This window comes from Antechinus flavipes, chromosome 3 (genome assembly GCF_016432865.1).
Source record: "Antechinus flavipes isolate AdamAnt ecotype Samford, QLD, Australia chromosome 3, AdamAnt_v2, whole genome shotgun sequence".
Taxonomy (NCBI): Eukaryota; Metazoa; Chordata; class Mammalia; order Dasyuromorphia; family Dasyuridae; genus Antechinus; species Antechinus flavipes.
The window spans coordinates 571,611,886-571,633,570 of NC_067400.1; the positions used below are offsets into that span (position 1 = coordinate 571,611,886).

The 21,685-nt window shown below is 38.4% G+C and overlaps 1 protein-coding gene across 1 annotated transcript; it reads right to left on the reverse strand.

The window, feature by feature from the left end:
* Positions 1–19,385: 19,385 nt before the first annotated feature.
* Positions 19,386–20,327, reverse strand: LOC127555564 (olfactory receptor 2A12-like). Its single transcript, XM_051987955.1, has one exon. The coding sequence runs from the start codon at positions 20,325–20,327 to the stop codon at positions 19,386–19,388; it is 942 nt and encodes a 313-aa protein (XP_051843915.1).
* Positions 20,328–21,685: the final 1,358 nt, after the last annotated feature.

Here is a 21,685-nt window from a genome sequence, read left to right on the forward strand (position 1 = left end):
GCACTTAACTTTATCAAGGATGATATATCTCCAGTTTGTCTTCAGGGATAATTCTTGTAGTAGAAGTTATCTGCTCAGTTAAACACACACACACACACACACACACACACACACACACACATACACACATATATATGCACATACATATTTATATAAATACATATGCACACACATGCATATATATACATATATTTATGTATATGTATATATATGCATGTGTATATATACACACATATATATGTTATATGCTCAGACCTTTCTCAGTTGAACTTTTTAGTCAGTATTTCTAGGGCAAATTTCACATGAGAGAGGTTGGAGGCAGGGAAAAGAATGAGGGAATTGTTAATGAGTCCAGGTGAGAAGTAATGAAAGTTTGCAATTGACTACTTTTCTATATGGGTAAAGGGGAAAGGATGGACCCTAGAGTTATTTTAAAAGTAAAATCAGCAGAACTTATCTACTGACTAGGTTGGTAGGGCAAAAAAGAATATGCAATAGCAGCAACTGACTTTTGATTTGTGTGATACTACAAGTTTTGGAGAGTACATTGCATACGTTACCCAGTTGGAGTTAATGTGTAATCTTGAACCTTGTTGGCTGGGAAGAACATAGTAGTGTCAACCATAGAAATGGGGAAGTCCAAAAGAGAAGTTCATTGATGGATTGCAGAAGGAGGGGTGTTCTGTTTTGGACATACTGACCTAAGTTATTGTCAGGATATCCCTCTAAGTGGAGAAGTATGAGAGAAATCTATATAAACTGAGAAAGTACAATCAGAGCTCTAGATAAAAATTTGAGTCATAGTCTTAATTATATTTGTAGATGAGGTCAATGAAGGCAGACAGTGAGAGAATACCTGGAGAGAAAAGAGTAGAAACTATGGCCTTAGAGGATTAGCATATTAAGTGAAGGTTAAAGAAAGCATGGTCTGAAAGACAGGAGAAAAGCTAGAAAATAAAGAGAAGAAATGATGATGAAGTATATGAGATCTTATCTTAAATTTTCTCTATAGTACAATCATGAGTACCTTATTTAAAATTTTGGTTCAGCTATTTGCTACTAGGGTAACCTCAAGCCTTCCAAGTAAGCTTTCTGGAGCTCAGTTTCCCTGTCTGAAAAGGAGGTAATAATCTTTGAATATTTAAATATCTGATTTTCCAACACGAGGGCATAGAAATAAAGAAAATATGAGGATGAAGGGGATTAAAGGTTTTCCTCTCTGCCTTCACATTTCCTCCATCATCATGATTAAGTTTTTGTTAGCCTCTTGATCAGTTCTGCAGCTTGACCCCTGATGCTCTCCAAATCCTCTTTCCTATGGTTCTTTAGCCTCCGCATTTTCTTTTTTCTCTTCTCCTTTCTCCTTGCTTCTTTTCCCCTAATCAAACCATCCCTCTCAGACAGAACCATTTCCTCACCCTTCTGGAAGGTGAAACACGAAGACCTTTAGTGGACAGGTTACTAGTTTCTTTAAGAAGACTGAATGGGGACCAGACAAAGGATCTTTGTCATCAGCAAGGCCAGGGGATTCCAGGCCACTCCAACAGACCACCAGGCAATATCTGGACACCAGGGTATTCATGGACTTATTTTCCCAACTTTTCTTCCTCTAGAATTTCACTCAGTGTCCCTGACCCTGGTCTTGTTACTGCTGCTTTTTTCAGAGAGAGGAACACTTTCTGCCAGGGTAGAGATGATGGGCAACTTCTGGCAAAGAGTAAAACAGTGTCTAAGGAGAGGGCCCCCTTGTTCACTGGTGACAGGAGAAACTATATCCCCATTGCCCAATCAACTAAGGTTTTTAATGATACAAAATTTGTGATTTATAATAACTTGCTACATGATAGCAAGTTCTCCCAGGAGAAAGCAGAGAGAGAAACACCTGGCTCCTCCAGCTCCTCCAAGGAGGCGCTGCCTCCTCTTGCCTTACTTAACTTCATCCCCAGACAATATACCAAGAATAAGTTTCCTGGGAATTCTTATTATCAGAAGTTTGTAGAAATAAATAATATACATGGAAGAAAGAGAAAGGGAAAGAGCTTTCTTATTATCCCATATTCATTATGAATATAATATGAACAGGGAAATTATGGGCCAGAACTCTGAACTTGAAACAAGGATTCTTACAAGGTGCTAAATCAGTGGAATTGAAAATGCAACAGTTATCTAGTTTAGCATGGTGCTTCATAGTTCTCTAAGTTCAGTATGATTGATTTAATCTTACAACAAATAATGGTTTCTTAGTGATATAATGATTGATTTATACTCATTGTAGCGCATATAAACTAGAAGCCTCCCCTAGGTTCATACAGATGGAGAGCTAGAGAAGACAAGCGGACTAGAGGCTGAAGCAGAAATCCTTGGACTCAAATTCATTCATCCCATCTCACACCACCTTGGTGACAGGATCTCCTCCTTAGTTTCTCCACTGAAATCAAGACTCTGGAAGGCCTCTAAGAAAGCTTCCCAGCCTCAGGAAGGAGATAATAAAGAATTTGGGACTTAACCACTGGCTAGTCTTGTGGTCATTACTGAATTGAAAAGAAGGCTGCCCCAGAGACCCCAAGATAACCAAACTCGAAAATACTACACAGGGAGGAAGAGAAAGAAAGGGGACCTGTGTGTAAAATTTGGAGCCATGGCTAATAAAATTTGCCACTCTGGGATGGTTTCACAGCACACATTAATTTGTGCATTAGTATTAAAAATGTATATCTTGTCAGATCTTATCTCAGATAATAGTACTGCTCGCTTAATGGCCTTTAATAAAATTCTATAATTAAATAAAATTTAATGAAATAAAATTAAAAAAATAAAAAAGCACTGGGTAAGGAGTAAGGCTTTGTTCTGGTTGTGCCAGGAGGTTCACCCTCTCTATCACACTGTCTCCTTGATGAAGGATCACTGTGGGTGCCTCTTTTGTAGCAAAAACTGATATTTCCAAGGGTTTTTGAGTAACTCTTTCAACCATGTTGAATAAAGCCAGTTCAACTTCTCTCAAAGCCTCTTGAGCTTCTTTTTGGTAAGTTTAAAGCAGTGTCTCCCCTTAAAATGTCATATAATGGTTGTAATTGATAGGTAGTCAAGCCTAACACTGGACACATCCATTGGATATCTCCTATCAATTTTTGAAATCATTTAAGGTGTTCAGCTTCTCTGTTCTTAAAGAAAACTTTTTTACTCTAAGTCCTTAGGGTATACTTCATATCCTAAATATTGAAAAGGAGCATGTCTTTGAATTTTTTCTGGAGTCATATGCAATTTGTAGTTCCTTAGTGTTTCTATGATCTTTTGTAAACATGCTTCTAACATTTACTCCTGAGGCACACATTGCAATATATCATCCATGTAATATAATAACATAACTTTTGAAAATGCTTTTCTTACTGGAGTAAGAGCAGCAGCCACATACATTTGACACATAGTAGGGCTAGTTTTCATTCCCTGTGGCAAAACTGTCCATTCATATCTTTTATAAGGCTCAGCAAAATTAACGCTGGGCACTGAAAAGGCAAATCTTTTCATATCCTCTTTATCTAGAGGGATAGAATAGAAACAGTCCTTAATGTCTATAACCCAGAGAGGCCATTCTCTAGGCAACTGAGTAGGAGATGGAAGCCAGGCTGAAGAGTTCCCATAGTTTCCATCTGTTCATTTACCTTTCTTAAATCAGTGAGCATCCTCCATTTTCCAAATTTCTTTTTTACAACAAATACAGGGGAATTCTAATGACTTAGAGAAGGTTGCAAGTGTCCTTCTCTTGCACTATATCTTCTACTAAGGCCTGAATTTTGTTGCTACCTAAAGGCCACTATTCTATCCACACTGGTGTATCAGTTTTCCATTGAATAGGAACCAGGGAGAGTGCAAGCAGGCCTTCAACAGCAGCCCTGCCTTAAAAAGTGGAAGTATTCAATTGTAATCCTAACTGCTGTAAAATGTCTCTTCCCCACAGATTGATGGGGATTTTTTCAACTACAAAAGGAGTAAAAACTCCTATTTCACTTTCAATTGTCCATCTCATAGGGGCTGCACTAACTTCTGCTGCTATTGATCCTCCTACGCCAGATATATAGGTGTCTGTCTTAATCTTTGGCTGGTGATTGGGCCAGCTGGCACCTCTAATGATTGTACAATCTGCTCCCACGTCAACTAACCCTTCCAATGGTATGCCATTTACATAAATAGTGAGTATAGGTCGGTCAGATGTAACTGCTACAGTTCGGAATATTCCTGGATTCTGCTGCTTGGAATCAGAATTTGGGCAACTATCATCAGATTGCCAATTAGAGGCCATGTATCAGTAAACCTAATGCTACTACTTCTCCTGGCGAATAAGTCACATATTGTCTACCTGTATTAGTGACTGGGATATTAGCTATACATTCTCCAGTTTCCCACATCAGTGTATGGATGAACATTGTTTTGTAAGCACTCTCAGGAGGTGAAATGGTCAAGCCTACTGTGCCTGCAGGCAAAGGATCCATAGGCCGGACAGGAACAGATTTTACCACTCCAGGGAATATCTCAGTAGTCCCTGCTGCATACAACTTTATTTTCCCTAATTGCAATCCCTTTTTCCCATTTGATTGCTTCTTGGCCAATAGATCATGTAATCCCTTTCTTCCATCAGATTGCTTTTTGGCTGATTGATATGTCTTAATATTGAATTTCTAAAGACTCTCTGGGTGTAACTTCAGCTGCCATCATGCCCCTCCTGGGGCCCTGAAGCTGGGCCCCACCTCTCATTTCCCTGGGTCAATCCACATTCTGAGGCCCAGTAGAAGCCCTTGTTGCATTTTGGACATGGGATTTTGGGTCTTGTTCTCTCACCCTGTCTTCTCACTCTATCTCTATGCCCACATTGAGCTTTCAGATGATGTATTTTACCACATTGAAAGCACTGTCTCTGGAAGTCCCTTGCTAAGAGGGACCCTGTCTTCCCATGTTCTGCATCATAATCTGAGTATAAAAGGCATTTGTGGCCACTGTGGCACAGCGTCTTATGATTTCCTCTAAAGGAACATCTTTGTGTAGTCCCTATATAATTCTTCCACAAACCTCATTAACATTTTCTTTAGCCAGTTGTCTTATCATAATTCCTGTAGCTGCATTTTCTCCAATCATTCTTGTGATAGCTGTCTGCAGACATCCCACAAAATCAGCAAAGAGTTCATTTGGACCTTGCTCTATTTTCGTGAAGACTTCCCTTCTATTTTGTTTTCCTGGGAGGGAACCCCATGCTTTGATAGCAGCATCAGCAATTTGCTCATATGCTATCAAAGAGTAATTAATCTGTGCTAAAGCATCTGCATACTTACCTTTACCTGATAGTTGGTCAAAGGTTATTTGTATATTAACTTCAGTTTGCCTATTTTGTTGGGCTTGTTATTCTACATAGTTCACTATACTCTGAAAGCCACAACAAGTTTTGTCCAGGTTCTAAACATGTCCTTGCTATAGATTTCCAATGACTAGGGGTAAAAATTTCATAAGCCGAATTCTCTAATACCATTTAACATAAGACAATGTAGCTCCATAAAGAGTGCAACCCTTTTTCAGATCTTTAATTTTTTCCAGATCAAAAGGAGTGTATCTTCTCCTTTGTTGATCTGAAGAGTCAAGCACTTCAATCACAGGGTATGCTTTTATATTTAAATCAGAAATATCCTGTCCTTCTTTTTTTTTTGCTTTAACTAGTAACTTATGTAATCTTGCCATAGGCTGCTTCATAGGTGATGATTGTATCACTGCCCCTCTCCTTCCTCTTTCTCCCTCCATCCATGAAGGGTTAATTGAGGGGGGTAGGTCAGGGGATGGGGAATCCCTAATGGCTCCTGCTGTGAAGCACCACAGTCCTTAATTTCATCAGAATTGTACTTAACTCCTTTCTTGTCTAATTCTTCATTCAGCCAGTTTGTCAGTATCTTCCCCCTCCTGACCTTTGTTCTTTTTCCTTATTCTATAACTTATGTAATTTCCTAAAGCCAATTGAATTAAGTTATATGTATAGAATGTTTCTTTAGGAATTGAATTAGGACCATTATCATTGTAATATTCTATTAGTTGCTCTCCTATTAATTTCCACTCATCTGGATCTAATTCTTTTTCCTTAGAGAACCAAGGAAATGTGTATTTTAATATTTGAAGAGTTCAATGATCTGCTTCCAAGTTACAATCAAACTTTGGTTATTAAATTATGATATAACCATGCTTTCTACACATTCTCCTTGAGGTAGAGAGGGCTCCTTTCTAAACATTTGTCCCATTTCAGCTGAAATACTAGTTTAGCCTTTAACAAAGTTTCCTTTTTGTCTATTTTTGTACTTATTCTAATTTCTGGGTCATGGAGACTTTTCCACTGAACTCAAGATCTTGTCAGTCTCGATTTAAATCCTTAGTCCCACATTTAGATACCAATATGTAAGGTTCTGGTTGGTTTTCTGGAGGTTTCTGGACCAGCCTTCCTTTCAGCAGATTAATCACCACGAGAATAGCCAGGGAATAAAGTCCAAATTCTTTATTCTCTCCTTGCTGGGGACCAGGCTAGCTTGGTCTCAGTGGAGGAAATGTAGGAGGACAGGCTAGCCACCACGGTGGTATAAGATGGAGTGAATTTCTGAGTCTGAGGGCTGTGCTCCAGCCTCCAGCCACCACAAAGGTGGGAAATGGAATGAATCTGTCTCTGAGTTCAAGTCTGGCTGAGTTTGCCCCAGTTTATATGCTCTATTATAATTAGATCATTTCCAGTATACTGAGTATAAGGCAATCATTATATCACAAGGGAACGATTATTTGTTGTAAGATTAAATCAATCAGACTGAACTAGAGAACTATTAATCACTAGGCTAAACTAGATAACCATTGTATTATCAATTCTACTGACTTAACACCTTGTAAGAATCTTTGTTTCAAGTACAGAGTTCTGGCCCATAACAATAAAAAAGGTGATTGTGCACGAATCTGCAAATGTAGTGTTTTCAACTTATAATTTCTTTCAAATGTAAAACAAAATTATCATGTAAATTTCTTTTTCTTTTCCTTCCCCTTGCCCTCTGCCCTAGGTATATCTAAATTAGGGGTTGTTAACCATATTTACATTAGAAAACTCTTTTGGTAGTCTGGTAATGCCTATGAAACCCTTCTCAGAATGACGCTTTTAAATATATAAAATAGAACACATAACTTTACAAAGGAAGTCTGTTATATTGAAATGTAAATATATTTTTTCCTCTAAATTGGCAGACATCCCTGAAGTTTATGAGTTGATTGCCATCCAAGAAACCTAGGTTAAGAAGCCCTATTATAGAGAGAGAACTGAATGTCAAGTCTCTCAGCCTCCTCCCACATTGAATAATTCACTATTCACTAATCTGTACATATCTTTTGACAATTTATCAACTGGGGATTGATTTCCATTCTTAAAATTTTAACTGAGTTTTCTTTATATGTGAAAAATGAAGCCTTTATCAAAAGTATTTGCTGTAAATATTGTTCCCCAGTTTTCTTCTTTCCTTCTAATCTTGGTTGCTTTGCTTTGATTTGTGAAAACCTTTTTTAATTTACTAAAATAAAAATTATCTACTTTGCATTTCATAAAACTCTCTATATCTTCTATCTCTTGTTTGGCCATGAATTTTTCTCTTCTTTAGAGATCTGACAGGTAAACAATTCTTTGGTTTCCTAATTGATTTAAGGTATAACCTTTATAACTAATTGATTTAAGGTATAACCTTTATAACTAAATCGTGTACCTGTTTTGACTTTATATTGGGATGCGGTGCTAGATGTTGATCTGTACCTAGTTTTGCCAAATTGTGTCCCACTTTTCCCAGCAGTTTTTGTCAAATAGTAAGTTCTTATCCCAGAAGCTAAGATCCTTAGGATTTATCAAGTACTAGGTTACAATGGTCATTTACAACTATACCTTGCAAACTTAATTTATTCTATTGAAATACTACTCTACTTTTTAGCCAGTACCAGATAGCTTTGATGGTTGCTATTTTATAATACAGTATAATATCTGGTACTACTAGGCCCCCTTCTTTGCATTTTTTCCCTTATTACTTCTGTTGATATTCTTGGCCTTCTGTTCTTTCAGATGATTATATCTATTCCACCTTGTAATTATGTGCAATTCTAAAAAATATTGCTTTAATTATCTTGCGTGTATTTTGGTCAAATTTTTGAATCAATATTCAATAGGAAAATTGGTCTGTAGTTTTTTTTCCTGTTTCCTTTTTCTGTTTTTGATTTGCTGATTTAAGTATGAATACCATACTTGTGTCATAAAAGGAATTTGGTAGAACTTCTTCACCTATTTCCCCTAAATAGCTTATATAAGTAATAGAATTAGTTATTCTTTAAATGTTTGGAAAAATTCCCTTATGAGCACTTATGTTCCTGGGAATTTTTTGATTTATTTTGCTTTTTGCTGAGAAAATTGGGGTTAAGTGACTTGCCTGTGTCACACAGCTAGGAAGTCTTAAGTGTCTGAGGTTAAATTTGAACTCAGGTCCTCCTGATTTCAGGGCCAGTGCACTATCCATTGTGCCACCTAGCTGCCCCAGGATTTTGTTTCTTTAAGAATTCTTTGATTATGGGTTCAATTTTTCTCCTAAGTGTGAGGGCCAGGGTGCTATACCCCCTTACCCAAATTTACCCAATGTTTCTATTCAGAAGCATTTTCAGATACAAACAGAAAGCATTTATTCAGTCCTTGCAAGAAGTCCAAGCATACCAACTGAGCAACCCAGCATGGTGTGTGTGGCCTTGGACCAGAAACAGGGAGTGAATTATTAGCAAAAGACTTGGGTTCATTGAATGAACTGAAAAGGAAATAACCAATGACCAAGGGTCAGCAATGCTGTCTACTTCTTGTGGGACATGTAGCTTCCTGAAGCTTAGACCTAGGATCTAACCTTTTCTGCCCTGTAGAGACGTAAGGTCTCATAGATTTTTTGAGAAATCTTCACCTGGTCTGATTCATAAGATAGCATTTTTAAGTATTCTATTTCTTTTTCTGCTAATCTGAGCAATTTATGCTTTCATGAATATTTATTGTTTCACTCAGATTTTCAGCTTTATTGGCACATAATTGGACAAAATGTTCCTAACTACTTTAATTTCATCTTCATTAGTGGTGAATTTAATCTTTTCATTTGATACTGGACATTGGGTTTTCTCCTTCTTTTTTATATCATATGAACCAAGGATTTATCCATCTTTTTTTCCCAATAAAACCAGCTCCTAGGGTTTCTTTTTTTTAAGCTCATATTTTTCTTACTTTCACTTTTATTACTCTCACCTTTGGTTTTTAGGATTTCCAATTTGCTTTTTAATCGGGGCTATTCAATTTGTTCGTTTTTTAGTTGTAGACCCAATTAATTGATCTGTTCTTCTTTTTATTGATATGATAATTTAGAAAATACATTTTTTCTAAATACAGTTTTGACTGCATCCCATAAATTTTGGTATACGGTCTTCTTATTCTTATTCTTATTTTTCTTATAAATGATGACTCATTTATTTTTAGAATTAAATTATTTCGTCTCCAATTAATTTTAATCCATTTTCTACTTCCTTTCATTGAATAGAATTTTGGTGAATTATGGTCTGAAAAGGGTATGTTGAGAATGAGACAATTTTGGGGGTCAGAGACTGCTGTCAAGAGATATCTCAAAAGAATTTGCAGGCTTGAACCTATATCCAAGTCAAAGGGAAAAATTTATTGTAATTGTAACACCAATTGAAACTGTCTAAATTCCAACAGAATTTAGCAAAGACAAAGAAGCAAAGAGACACATTTATCTAGTTCTTCATTTTATAGATAGGCTAATATTATGGCCCAGAGATAGAAGCAATGAGTGGTCTCTGGAATTTGGTTATCACTGACCAACAGACAATAATGTTTGTTGACAGATTGTTAGAACAATAGTATTCTTAGGTTGGAGGTGGAGGACCTCAGGGTCATAGATTCCATAGCCAGAAGACATTAGAACCACTAGTGATAGATTGTTAGAATAGAAGCCCCCTGAAGTCAGGAGACTTTAAAATTATTGCTGTCTTCCCTAGAAGCTATATTACATCATTTCCCTCTTAAGAAGTCTGCATCCCTAATTCATTTGGGACAAAGAGATGGAGATCTCATCTTCTGAAGCTGTGTAGCATTGTCCCTGACTATTGAGGTCCAGACTGAGGAGGGGCAAGCACACAACTTGAAGATAGTGGCAGAAGCATTCGCAGGGGTGCCACGTGTCTAAATTAGTTAGCCGATGGTATTCAGGCTAAGCAAATGGTTGGAAGTTCATAGGTTGGAGTCTGGGGGAAATAAATCTACCAATAGGAATGTTAATTCTCAGGAGGTTGTAAAGAAGCTTCAAGGAAGGTGGTGTAGAAGCATTATAAGTGAGTTTGCCAGAATAATTTTGGAATGGATATCCTATAATTAGTATATGGTTAAGAGCTCCTTTCCAGCAAGAAAACACAGGGGAGAGTCAGATTAAAGTTATTCTGGTAGGTGTGATAGCTAGTACAAATGGGGTGGCATCCAGTGTGAAGATGGTGACATTTGGGGATGGAGCCTTTGTAAATAATGCAGCAGGTCTTATATGTGGGCTGTCTTGAGGATGCTGAGGGCACACCTAACAATTCTGAATGCCCTACTGCCCAGGGAATTCCCTAGCCTGACTAAAGACTAACAAGTTATCTCCCAACTGGCAGGGAAACACAGAGTGACAGCAAGCTAGCTGGAGAGAAAATACTAGGAGCAAAGCTCTCATTCTTGGAGTACTGTTTAGGGTACACCTGGAAAAAATAGAAAATAACAAGAAAGAAAGCTAGAGTGAGGGAGAGAAGGACATGGGCAATTTCACCCTTCTCTCTCCAGTGTGTTTCCAGTGTGCCCAGGAGTGCTGTGGAAGAGTAGTTTCAGGTCTTCTATAGGTTCACAGAAATATTCAGGAATATCTGAGAGAGAACAAGTAACAGCTAGGGATGGAGGGGGAACCTTTCAGTTTGCGCCCAATTCTCTGGTGTCTACAAGCATAGTTTAGTAACGACTTGCTTAAGGATGTTCCACCTTCCCAGCAGACTGAGACTGAGGAGATGAGAAGTAATCTTTTTTTTTTTTTGCAAACAAGATTTTTTTTATTTAATAATAACTTTATATTGACAGAATCCATGCCAGGGTAATTTTTTTTTTACAACATTATCCCTCACACACACTTCTGTTCCGATTTTTCCCCTCTCTCCCTCCACCCCTTCCCCTAGATGGCAAGCAGTCCTATATATGTTAGATATGTTGCAGTATATCCTAGATACAATATATGTTTGCAGAACCAAACAGTTCTCTTGTTGCACAGGGAGAATTGGATTCAGAAGGTAAAAATAATCCGGGAAGAAAAACAAAAATGCAAATAGTTCACATTCGTTTCCCAGTGTTCTTTCTTTGGGTGTAGCTGCTTCTGTCCATCATTTATCAATTGAAACTCAGGTCTCTTTGTCAAAGAAATCCACTTCCATCAGAATACATCCTCATACAATATCTTTGTCGAAGTGTATAATGATCTCCCGGTTCTGCTCACTTCACCCAGCATCAGGTCATGCAAGTCTCAATGAGAAGTAATCTTAAGTGCCTCAGCCACCTTTTGAGTTATTTGAAAAGTGAAGGTTGGGCCATTGTCCTGAGGGTGTGCCCAGAGAGGAAAAGGGTGTGCCCCTTCCTGAGCTACATTAAGGGGTGTAACAGTCAGGGAGCTAGGGAATTAAAGATGCCATGGTTAGGGGCAAGTGGGCAGCAGCATGGGCATCTGAATCTGTAAGCCTTTTCCCCTTGGCCTGAACTGAATCTCCCTTCTGGTATCCTTTACAAACATAAGAGAAATCTTTCCAGGTTCATGGAAAGCTTGCAATAGTTGTAGAATTTCCCCTGCATATTTAACAGGAGATTTTTTTGCTGTCAAAAGTTCCCTTTATTTCCATATAGCTCCATGAGCATGTAAAATATGAAAAACATATTTGGAGAGATGTTCACTCTCATTCCTCTCCCCAATTCCAAAGCCCTAGTAAGGGTAATGGGCTCAGTCTTCTGGACAGAAGTCCCAGAATAGTGGTTTATCCCCTAAGGGGCTGTTGAGCATCACCACAGAATAACTGCCCTTCCTTCCCCCATTTTCAAGAAAACTGAACCCATCTGTAAACTATTCATCATGTGAATTGTCAAGAAGAATGTCCCTCAAGTCAGATCAACTGGAGTAGACAGAATCTAAAGGTTCTTCATAATTATGAATGTCCCCCCCGATTGAATGTTATCAGGGAGCAGGGTGGCAGGGTGAAGAGTGTGGTAAACCCAGAGAGTCAAGTCGGGGATGTCTAACAGGAGAGCCTGATATCTGGTAAGCCTCCCACTAGTGAGCCACTGGTGCTCTTTAGCTTCCAAAATGTTCTGACTCTAGTGGGGGAGGGGGATTAAAACTTCCAATGGTTTTCCTACGATGAGCTTGGGGGCTTCCTCAATTAGAAGGATTGTGGCAGCCAACTCTAAGGCAGGAGGGAAATGTTAAGGAAAAGTTGTTATTTATCTTGTTTTTCTTTTCTTTAGGAATGACACAAGTTTCTGGAATGATCCCCAATGTTTCAGGAATTTTTCCTGCCATTTTAAAATGACTAGTTGCCAAACATCCTAATCATTGCTTTCAAAATTTTGAGAATCTGCTAAGATGTCATTTTAATTTTAATTAGCTAACTTTTTTGTGTAGCCCCCAGCTTGACCAGAGCTGAAGCTCACAGAAGAAGATGAGGCTTTTTATGAAATCCTCCCTGCATTCTAAGTATAGCATAGTGGTTTTTTCTTGCTGGTTGCATTTTAAATCTTTCCAGATAGCAACATGTAGCTCATAGAACAAACATAAAACAGACATTCTGCGCAAAGACACAGACACAAAATTGCATGAAAGAGGATTGCCCCATCTTTGTCAAAAGCCATAAAATTTTACCAAAAATTATATTATAGTATTGTATCCTCTGATATCCCAGAGAAAGTGAAAAGGTGGCAAAGGTTCCCTAGGAATTGTGCCTAAAATTGCAAGAATTTCCAAGTCTGGGCATCCCCTATCAAGGAAAACATGCTGAACATGGAACTCACAAAGACCCAGACAAGCCTTCTCTCATTAGCTTGGGGTGTCCCAGCTACAGGATTGAGGGAGAAAAAATGGGGTTTCTTACCTTGACAAGGAGGGAATCAAGCCAGGAGAGGCCAGACTCTCCCCATATCATGTCCCCAAATGTAAAGGTTGGTAAAGGACTCCAAAAGTTTGGGGTCAGATACTAGTATCACAAGGTGTCTCAAAAGATTTTGCAGGCTTGAATCCATCTCCCAAGTCAAGAAGCAAAGTTTATTCTAATTGTAAGGCCAATTGAAGCTGTCTAAATTCCTAGAGATTATAGCAAAGAAAGAGAAACAAAGAGACACATTTATCTAGTTCTTCATATTATAGATAGGCTAATTTTACATCCCAGAGATAGAAGCAAGGTGTAGTCTCCAGAATTTGATAATCACTGACCAGCAAGCAGTGATGTTTCTTAACAGATTGTTAGAACAATAGTATTCTTGGTTGTAGGTGGGAAACCACAGAGTTACAGATTCCAAAGCCAGACAACTTTAGAACTACTGACAGACTGACAGAATAGAATCCCACTAAGGTAAGAGTATCCTAAAATTATTGTAGTCTCCCCTAGAAGTTATATCAGGATACATTTAATATTTCTTCCTTTCTATTTTGTTTTGAGTGTTTTGTGCTTTGATATATAGTGAATTTTTGTATAGGTGCTATCTACTGTTTAGTAAAAAATATATTCTTTTCTATCCCCATTTGTCACCAAAGATCTATCATTTCTAACTTTTCTAAAATTATTTTCACCTCCTTATTTTTCCCTATTTATTTTGTGATTTTATTTATCTGTTTCTGAAAGAGAATAGTTGAAGTATCCCAATAGTATAGTTTTGCTATTTTCTCCTATTTCCTCAACTTCTTTAAGTTGGTGCTATACCACTTGGTACATATACATTTATGTAGAAGGTCACAGATAGCGGGAGAATTCTGAGCGAGGTGTAAGAACCTCCAGCCCAGAGAGGGAACCTGCTGATGTGCCTGATTTGGCAATCAATCCCCACTGGGAGCATTCTCAGCCTTTCTGAAAAGTCAGGGGGCATCACACCCTGTGTTGCAATTAAATGCAAAATTCACATGTCATATGCAATTCAGAGCATAGCAATCTATAGAAAAGTATCCTCTTGTGTTTATGTGGTGTTTCTTTTTCTACCTCATTATGCTATTGAATCCAAATGATTTAGCCTTGAGTTAATGTGTCCTTGTGTTTAGTTTGATAATTTTAAAAAATGCCTTATATAGCCCAAAAGCAATGATTCTGGATAGGTACTATTCCAAAGTAGCCCTTCATGCCTCATGCAGCTTCAGAGTCCTTTGGTCAAGAGAACCAGGTAAAATGTAGAGAACTGAGAGACTGGAAGTAAGGATGCTAATTAGAAAGCACACTTTCTTTCATACACCTGGTAAGAAATGATAAGGGTCTGCCCTACAGTAACCATGAGCAGAGAGAAAGGAATATGTGGGTCATACATTGGGAGGCCAGAATTGTCAAGACTTGGAAACTAATTGTATATGGGGGAAGGAAAGGGGAGAGTCCAGGATAAATGTCTAACAGTTTACACAGTTGGATAACTGGAAGATTGGAGATGCTCTGAACAGAATTCAGGAAATTTGGAGTAGGAGTGGGGTTTAGTTAGAAAGTAATAAATAGAAAATGGAATTTGGACCCCACTGGAAAATGAAAAATAATATTTGCATTGCACTTTATAAACATTAAGTTTTCTAGAAATCATGCCTTTCAGCTCAGTAACTTCTGCCCTAATGCTGTATTATCTCCAGGAACTCTGTCATCACAGTCTTTCAGTTCTGGACTTTAATCAAATTAGTGTTGCTTTTGCTACTGGAAAATGCATTTCAACATTCTCTCCTATAGCTTCACTCATAAATCCTAAAAGTTTAAAAAACAAAATACCTTCATTGGCCACCAATCTCCCATATTTGTTATTTTCCTCAACTAGAATATAACCACCTTAAAGCCAGGCATTTTCTCTGCTTTTTGGATGTGTATCCCCAAGATTTAACACAATGTTTGGCAAATAATAAATGATTAACAAATGCTTTTTCATTCATTTATTTTTACCTCAGAGCATCTCTATGAGGTAGGTACTACTGGGATTTTTATCTCCAAATAACAGATAAAGAAATGGAGGCGCAGGGAGGTAAAGTATCTTGCTTACAGGTTCATGTAGTTTAGACAAGGCAATTCAACAAACATTTATTAAACACTTACTATGTGCTAGTCCCAGTGCTAAGAACTGGGAGGAGAGAAGGTAGAGAGAGAGACAAGGAGTGACTGAAAGACAGACAGATAGAAACAGAAAGACAGAGAGAGAATAGAAGGAGGGAGGAAAAGAAGATGGTAGGGAGAGATAAGGAAGGGAGGAGAAAGAAAGGAAGGAAAGATGGAAGGAAGGAAAGAAAGAAGAGAAGGAAGGAAAGAAAGAAAGAAGGAGGGAAGGAAGGAAGTTTCTGTTTTCAATAAGCTTACATTCTAATGGGGGAAGAATACATCTTTTAAAAAAGCTGAAAAAAGAGAAAAGGAAGATAACCAGAAGAAATATAGTGGAGAAAGTCCAGAGACAAAACTGGAGCCGAGGGCAGAAATGAAGACATGGCTAGTCTAGGAGCTTTCCTTAGAATATATGTTGCAAGTAATCAAAGGAAAGGGCTGCAGGGGCAGCAAGTATTTCCAAGGCAAAATATCTAGGTGAAGAGGTTTCTGTGACTTGGCAGGGAAATATGAGAGAGTCAAGAATTGAGGTTGGAGAAGGATGACTGTGGTTGGTAAGTCCCAGATGTGAGATTCAAACCCTGGTCTCTCCTAACTTCAAATCCAGCTAACATCACTACAACATGTTATTAACTTAGCAGGTCCTCTTCTTCCTTCTTATTTTAATAGCTTTCAAAATTTTATTTAATTCTGAACTTAAGAAACAAAGCAATCATTTCCATAACATAGCAGAACAGAAAGGAAAAAAAAGTTGTGAAGAAGGGACAGTGTCAAGCTGTAGTCCCCCACCCAGTCACCTGGTGTCTATAATTTCCTAGGATAATACTAATTTTGGTGGGCATTTTTTTCTTTTGTCTTTGTGCTGATTCTTTCCTGATCTTCACTGAATAGATATTCAAGGACAGAACAGACCAGGTTAGCACCTTGTGAGGTCAGGAAAACCATCAGAGATACTTCAGTAACTAAAGTTGGTGGCAGAGACCAGCAAAATTGGCAACAGACAAGTCTGGTGGAGTAGGGGGGATCAGTACAGCCTCTGAGTGAACTGCTTGACTGGCTTCATAGAAGATCTTCCCATAAGCAGATACATTCAACCAGCAAGGAGCCAGCCCAACTGAGCAAGTGAATGATTCATCCATCTTTGCAGATACCCAATGTGAATTTGTTGGGGATTCTGCAGAAACGGGGCCAATAGCCCACAAAAAAACCTCAGCCCTCTGTCTTCTCTATATATGTGCTTAACTATCTTTGAATTTTAAGCCTGTGCTCACACTCTTCAAAGAAAGAATATGTTCTATCCATGCTCTAATGTTTCTGTTAACATCATAGCAAAGCTCGTTGAGGTCAAATGATTGGTTGAACTCTGAATGGAGGCTCCTGAGTGATAGTATTAGAAGCTACCATTCCTCCAACTTACCTTTAAAAACCTGGGAGACAGAGGGGTTAATAGCCCTCTTCAGACCTAAACTGTTTGTGCAAAGGCAGTTGGGAGAATAATCCTACAGTATGTACCTCAAAATCTTTCTATATCTCTTACCTACTTACTGACAGGCACACACTAAGAAGTGAATGCCTACTGAAACCAAGCTAAATTTGTGTCTCACCAAAGACTCTAATCACCTTCTCTCTTGGATCATTTGTGTGACTAGTTTTTGCCCCCTCTGACAATAAGATCCATGAAAGCAAGGGCAGTATTTCAGTCATCTTTGTATCTTTCCCAGTTCACAGTTAGTAGAAGAAGGAACAGAGATGGAGAAGGGAAAAGAGAATAAGTATTTATAGAACACTATTAGATACCAGGCACAGTGCTAAGTGTTTTACAAATTATAAACACTCTCTAGCTCTTCCCTTCTAGCATTTACCTAGTGTAACTTTTGCCTCATTGCCTTTGGATCAGAGAACTTTTGGCTTTAGAGCTAGAAAACATTTTTGAAATAATCTCATCCAGCCTCCTTAATTTAGAGAAGAAAATAAATCCCAGAGTGGAGCAAGTAGTGACCCAAAATCACATGAGTAGCAAGAGGCAGAAATATGCTTATTTCTTTACTTTCCCCTGTTACTTTCAGAATTCTCTCCATTTTTTCATGCACTACTACCAGCCCATTCAAAGATTAGCTTAAATTCCAGTCCCATTATGAAGAAACCTGTAAGTGTTCTTGGCATTGGAATTTGGATCTTTTCTTACCTGCTACAGTAGTTATAGGCTATGAGTGGGAAAGGAAAAAAAAGTACTTGGTTCTCTTTTGGTGTGTGTGTGGGGTGTTGTATATGTGTGATTAAGTGTGTGTCTGGGGATTGTAGGGGGTGTCTGAAAGAGAAACAGAGAAACAAAAACAGGGACACCAAGAGAGACAGAGCTACACACACATAGAGAGAGAGAAATGAGAAAGCAGGAAGGAGAGAGACAGAAAGCAAAAGAGAGACAGTCTGAGAGAAAAAGAAAGAGAAAACAAGGGGAAAGAAAGATTGAAAGAGACTGAGAAAGAAAGCGAAAAGGGGGAGAGGGATTTTTCAGAGATAGATATGAGACAGAGGCAAGATGTTTGGGGTGAGGAGCAAGAAAGAAAAAAAGAGAAGGGAAAGAAAGAGAACTCAGTAGAGGTATTGAAAGAGAGAAAATGAGAGAAAGAGAGAGAAAGACAGAGAGAGACATATAACTTTGATAAGGTCATAGTTAAGGTTAAGGCCATTGTCCAAAGGTTTCTTTTCTTCCTCCCCACCTCAAATCCCAAACCCATATACTCATTGAGAGTAAACATTCACCCAAAGTAAAATGAAAATTACTTTGTTTTTATAGAGAAATGGAACACATTATAAAATTACATAGATCAAATAATTAACTGTAAGGGTACCAGATCCCATTTTTTCATAATGCAATAAAGCATCAAAAGAAGAAGTATAGAGGGATTAACTAAAGTATAGAGAGAGGCAATTCTCTCCAGACAGTTAAGTCCTGAGGTGCATCTGTGAGGCAGGAAAGGGTCTAATTATTCATGATTATATTAAGTTCAAGGCAGCACCATCCTTCCCTTGCCTTCCTATGTGCATCTTGCCATGATGTTCCAATGTTCCCAGGTTTCTATGTGTTTTCCTATTGCAGTCTCTCCCTCCAGGTAGGAAAAACTGAATTTCCCATCAGCCCCTGATAAGGGGCAACACTTGTAAGGTTTCTAGTTGATTCCCCAGGTACATTATCTTTCTTCTTCTGCTGTGAGCAAGAATTATTTCATGGTCCCCACTAGTTTATGTCTCCAATAAGCTCCAATAAGAGGAAGGCATATGGTAAGGACCCCAGATACTTCCATGTTACTGTGTGCTATCACTACTGGGTAATTATACTAACTCCACTGTGGAATTATAAGAAAAGAAAAGTACTTTCCTTACAATAACCCTGTGAGGGAACTATTGGCAAATGTTATTCTCCCCAATCTATAGATGAGGAGGACTTCTGTGAGATTAAGTTATGGGTGTGAGAAGAGAGTCAGAATCCAGCCTAGACCTGTACCATTGATATAAGGAGGATGATGAGGATTAACTGAAGTCAGATTTGTGCAACTTAACTTTTGAAGGTAATACAGTTCTATTGTAGGTCACAGGCAAGGATCCCAAGCCTACCAGAAATGTATTGATCTGGCTTGCTCAGTGTAGAGGCACATACTTGTAGTTATTGCTATGAGGGGAGGCTAAGGGGGGAAATCTAAGGTATAAAAGGGTTAAAGCCAATTGGGTGACTATATAAGGTGTAGCAACAATAGAGTGAAGCCCTCAGGAACAGGGGCTTGGAGGGTAAATAGATGGGGGAAACCAGACATCCTAAGGATGTGCAAACTGGCCCAGATTAAAAAAGAGAGTGAATAAAGAGTCTTGATTAGTGGTAGGGTTGGTACCAAAAGTGGTGGCTATACTTCTAGCCTGGGTGAGATAAGGAAATTCAGTTTCAAAAAGAAAATGGAAAGGAAAGAATACTCTAGTCCAAGACTTTCTCCTCACCAGACTACTCTGTTCTGCATTACTACCTTTATGAATGCTGCCTTTATGTCCTTGTTCCTAAGGCTGTAGACCACAGGATTGAACAGGGCAGTGAACACATTATAGAAAAGTGAGATCTGTTTGTCTCTCTCTGGGGAGTAGTTGGAGTTGGGCCTCATATAAATGTATATGGCAGGTGCATAGAACAGAGTGACCACAATTAGATGTGAAGCACAAGTGGAGAAAGCTTTATACCTTCCTTGGGTAGATTTGATCTTGAGGATGGCCATAGTGATGCGGACATAGGAGGCCAGAATAAGGGACAGAGGGCCTAATGCCATGAAGATGCTCAGGACAAAGTCTACCATCTCAATAAGATGTGTGTCCATGCAGGATAGGCTCCGAACTGAGGGACCCTCACAGAAGTAGTGATTGACCATATTAGGACCACAGAAGGGAAGTTTCATGGTAAAAATGGTATGAACTAGGGAAAAGAAAAAGCCAGAAATCCAGGTCCCTACCACCAACCATACACATAGGTCCCAGTTGAGAATGAGCATGTAACGCAGTGGGAAACAGATGGCTACATAACGGTCATAGGCCATGACCACAAAGAACATGGCCTCGGTGAGACTAAAAGCACTAAATGTGTACATCTGTAGCCAGCAACCTGCAAAGGAGATGAGCTTAGAACTGGAAAGCAGATGTACCAACATCTGAGGCACTGTAGTACTAACATAGCCCATGTCTAGTACAGAGAGGATGCTGAGGAAAAAGTACATAGGGGTGTGGAGATGAGAATCCAGGCAGATCAGAATGGTGATGAGTCCATTGCCAAGGACTGAGCAGAGGTAGAGAAGGAGGAAGATGATGAAAAGGATCCTATTTGAGGAAGGGTCACTGGAGAAACCAAGCAGGATAAATTCAGTAACAGAACTGTGGTTTGAAGTTGGGAACATTGAGACAGTAGGACCCTGGGAAAAGGAAAAAGAAATAATGGAGTCTAGGGATCTCAGCATTGCATAAGGACAGAGTAACCCAAGGCCTCTAAATTTCTCAACTGGAAAACCCATATGAAAATGCCCTTTATTAAGAGCTGTGGTATCACCTAACATTATGGAATTTTAGAGCTTTGAAGATCTTTAAAGATGATCTGACCCAAACTCTCCTTTTACACAAGGGAAAAATAAGAAAGATCACTTTCTCAAGATTACACATCTGTTCAGGAGAAGAGGCAGAACAAGAATTGAGGTTGCTTGTTTATTCACTGCATGAGTCCCACTACTTCTACTTTGGGCATCCCTTAATTCTTACATCTCAGTAGAAAATATCTCATAAAGATTTCTCACTCTTCCTCTAGACATCCCCATGAAAAAGAATCTAGCCTTTGCTGAACGATCACTAGTAGTAGTCATTTCCCTTTTTAGTTAGCTTTAAATAAGAGCAAGATATTTCATATACCAAACTAAAATATACTCTGTATCTCCTACATATTGCCTTGAGTTCCTCCATTAAAGGACAAATAAAATAGCCATTTTCTTATCCTGGAAATTATTTCCATCTTAATGCAGCCTAAGATTTTATGGTTTTTTCTCTGCTGTACCTCATTTGTTACTTATATTGACTCTTCAACCAGTAAGATCTCTAGATCTTTTCCCACATTTGTTCTTGTTTGCTATATTTTCTCTTTCCCATAAAAAGTCTCAGTATCATATCTAAGAGGGATATTATGCTCTTCAGGAACTGGAAAGCTGTGCTATTTGTTTCTCTAAACATCATAAACCATAAAATTCTAGGAAGAAACAAAATTACCAAGCACACCACTTATTTTTATGGGAAGGGGGAGGTTTCCATTTCTCTCTTGAGATTCTGCCAAGTCTGAGAGAATTTTAGACTCTTTAGAGAGAATTGAGAGAGATTATCTAATCCACTATTCAGTATTCACTATACCACTTAAGAAACCAAGGCACAAGGAACTACAGTAATTTGTTGATTTTCTAAGATTTAAGATCACTTCTATTTCAATCTCAGAAGATTCTTGAAATCAAAGCCAGCCCCTTTGTGATAAATTAAAATGGAGAATAGAAAGACCACAGTGATTCAGGAAAAAGCTCATTAGAGCATTGCATGGTTTCATTCTGCCTAGGTAGAAAGAAACACTCCATGGATGAAATCATGTATCTACTTTCTGAAATTTTAAACAGTGATAAAGAAGTATTTCCTGATAAAATGATATCTAAGAAATATGAAGATCAGCTGAAAGGTATGTGGATAAATTGAGGGAATTGGGAATATTCAGCCTGCAAAGGGAAAGATT

Coding starts and splice junctions, on each gene's coding strand:
- LOC127555564 (XM_051987955.1), bottom strand. CDS start 20,327: ATGTTCCCAACTTCAAACCACAGTTCTGTTACTGAATTTATCCTGCTT.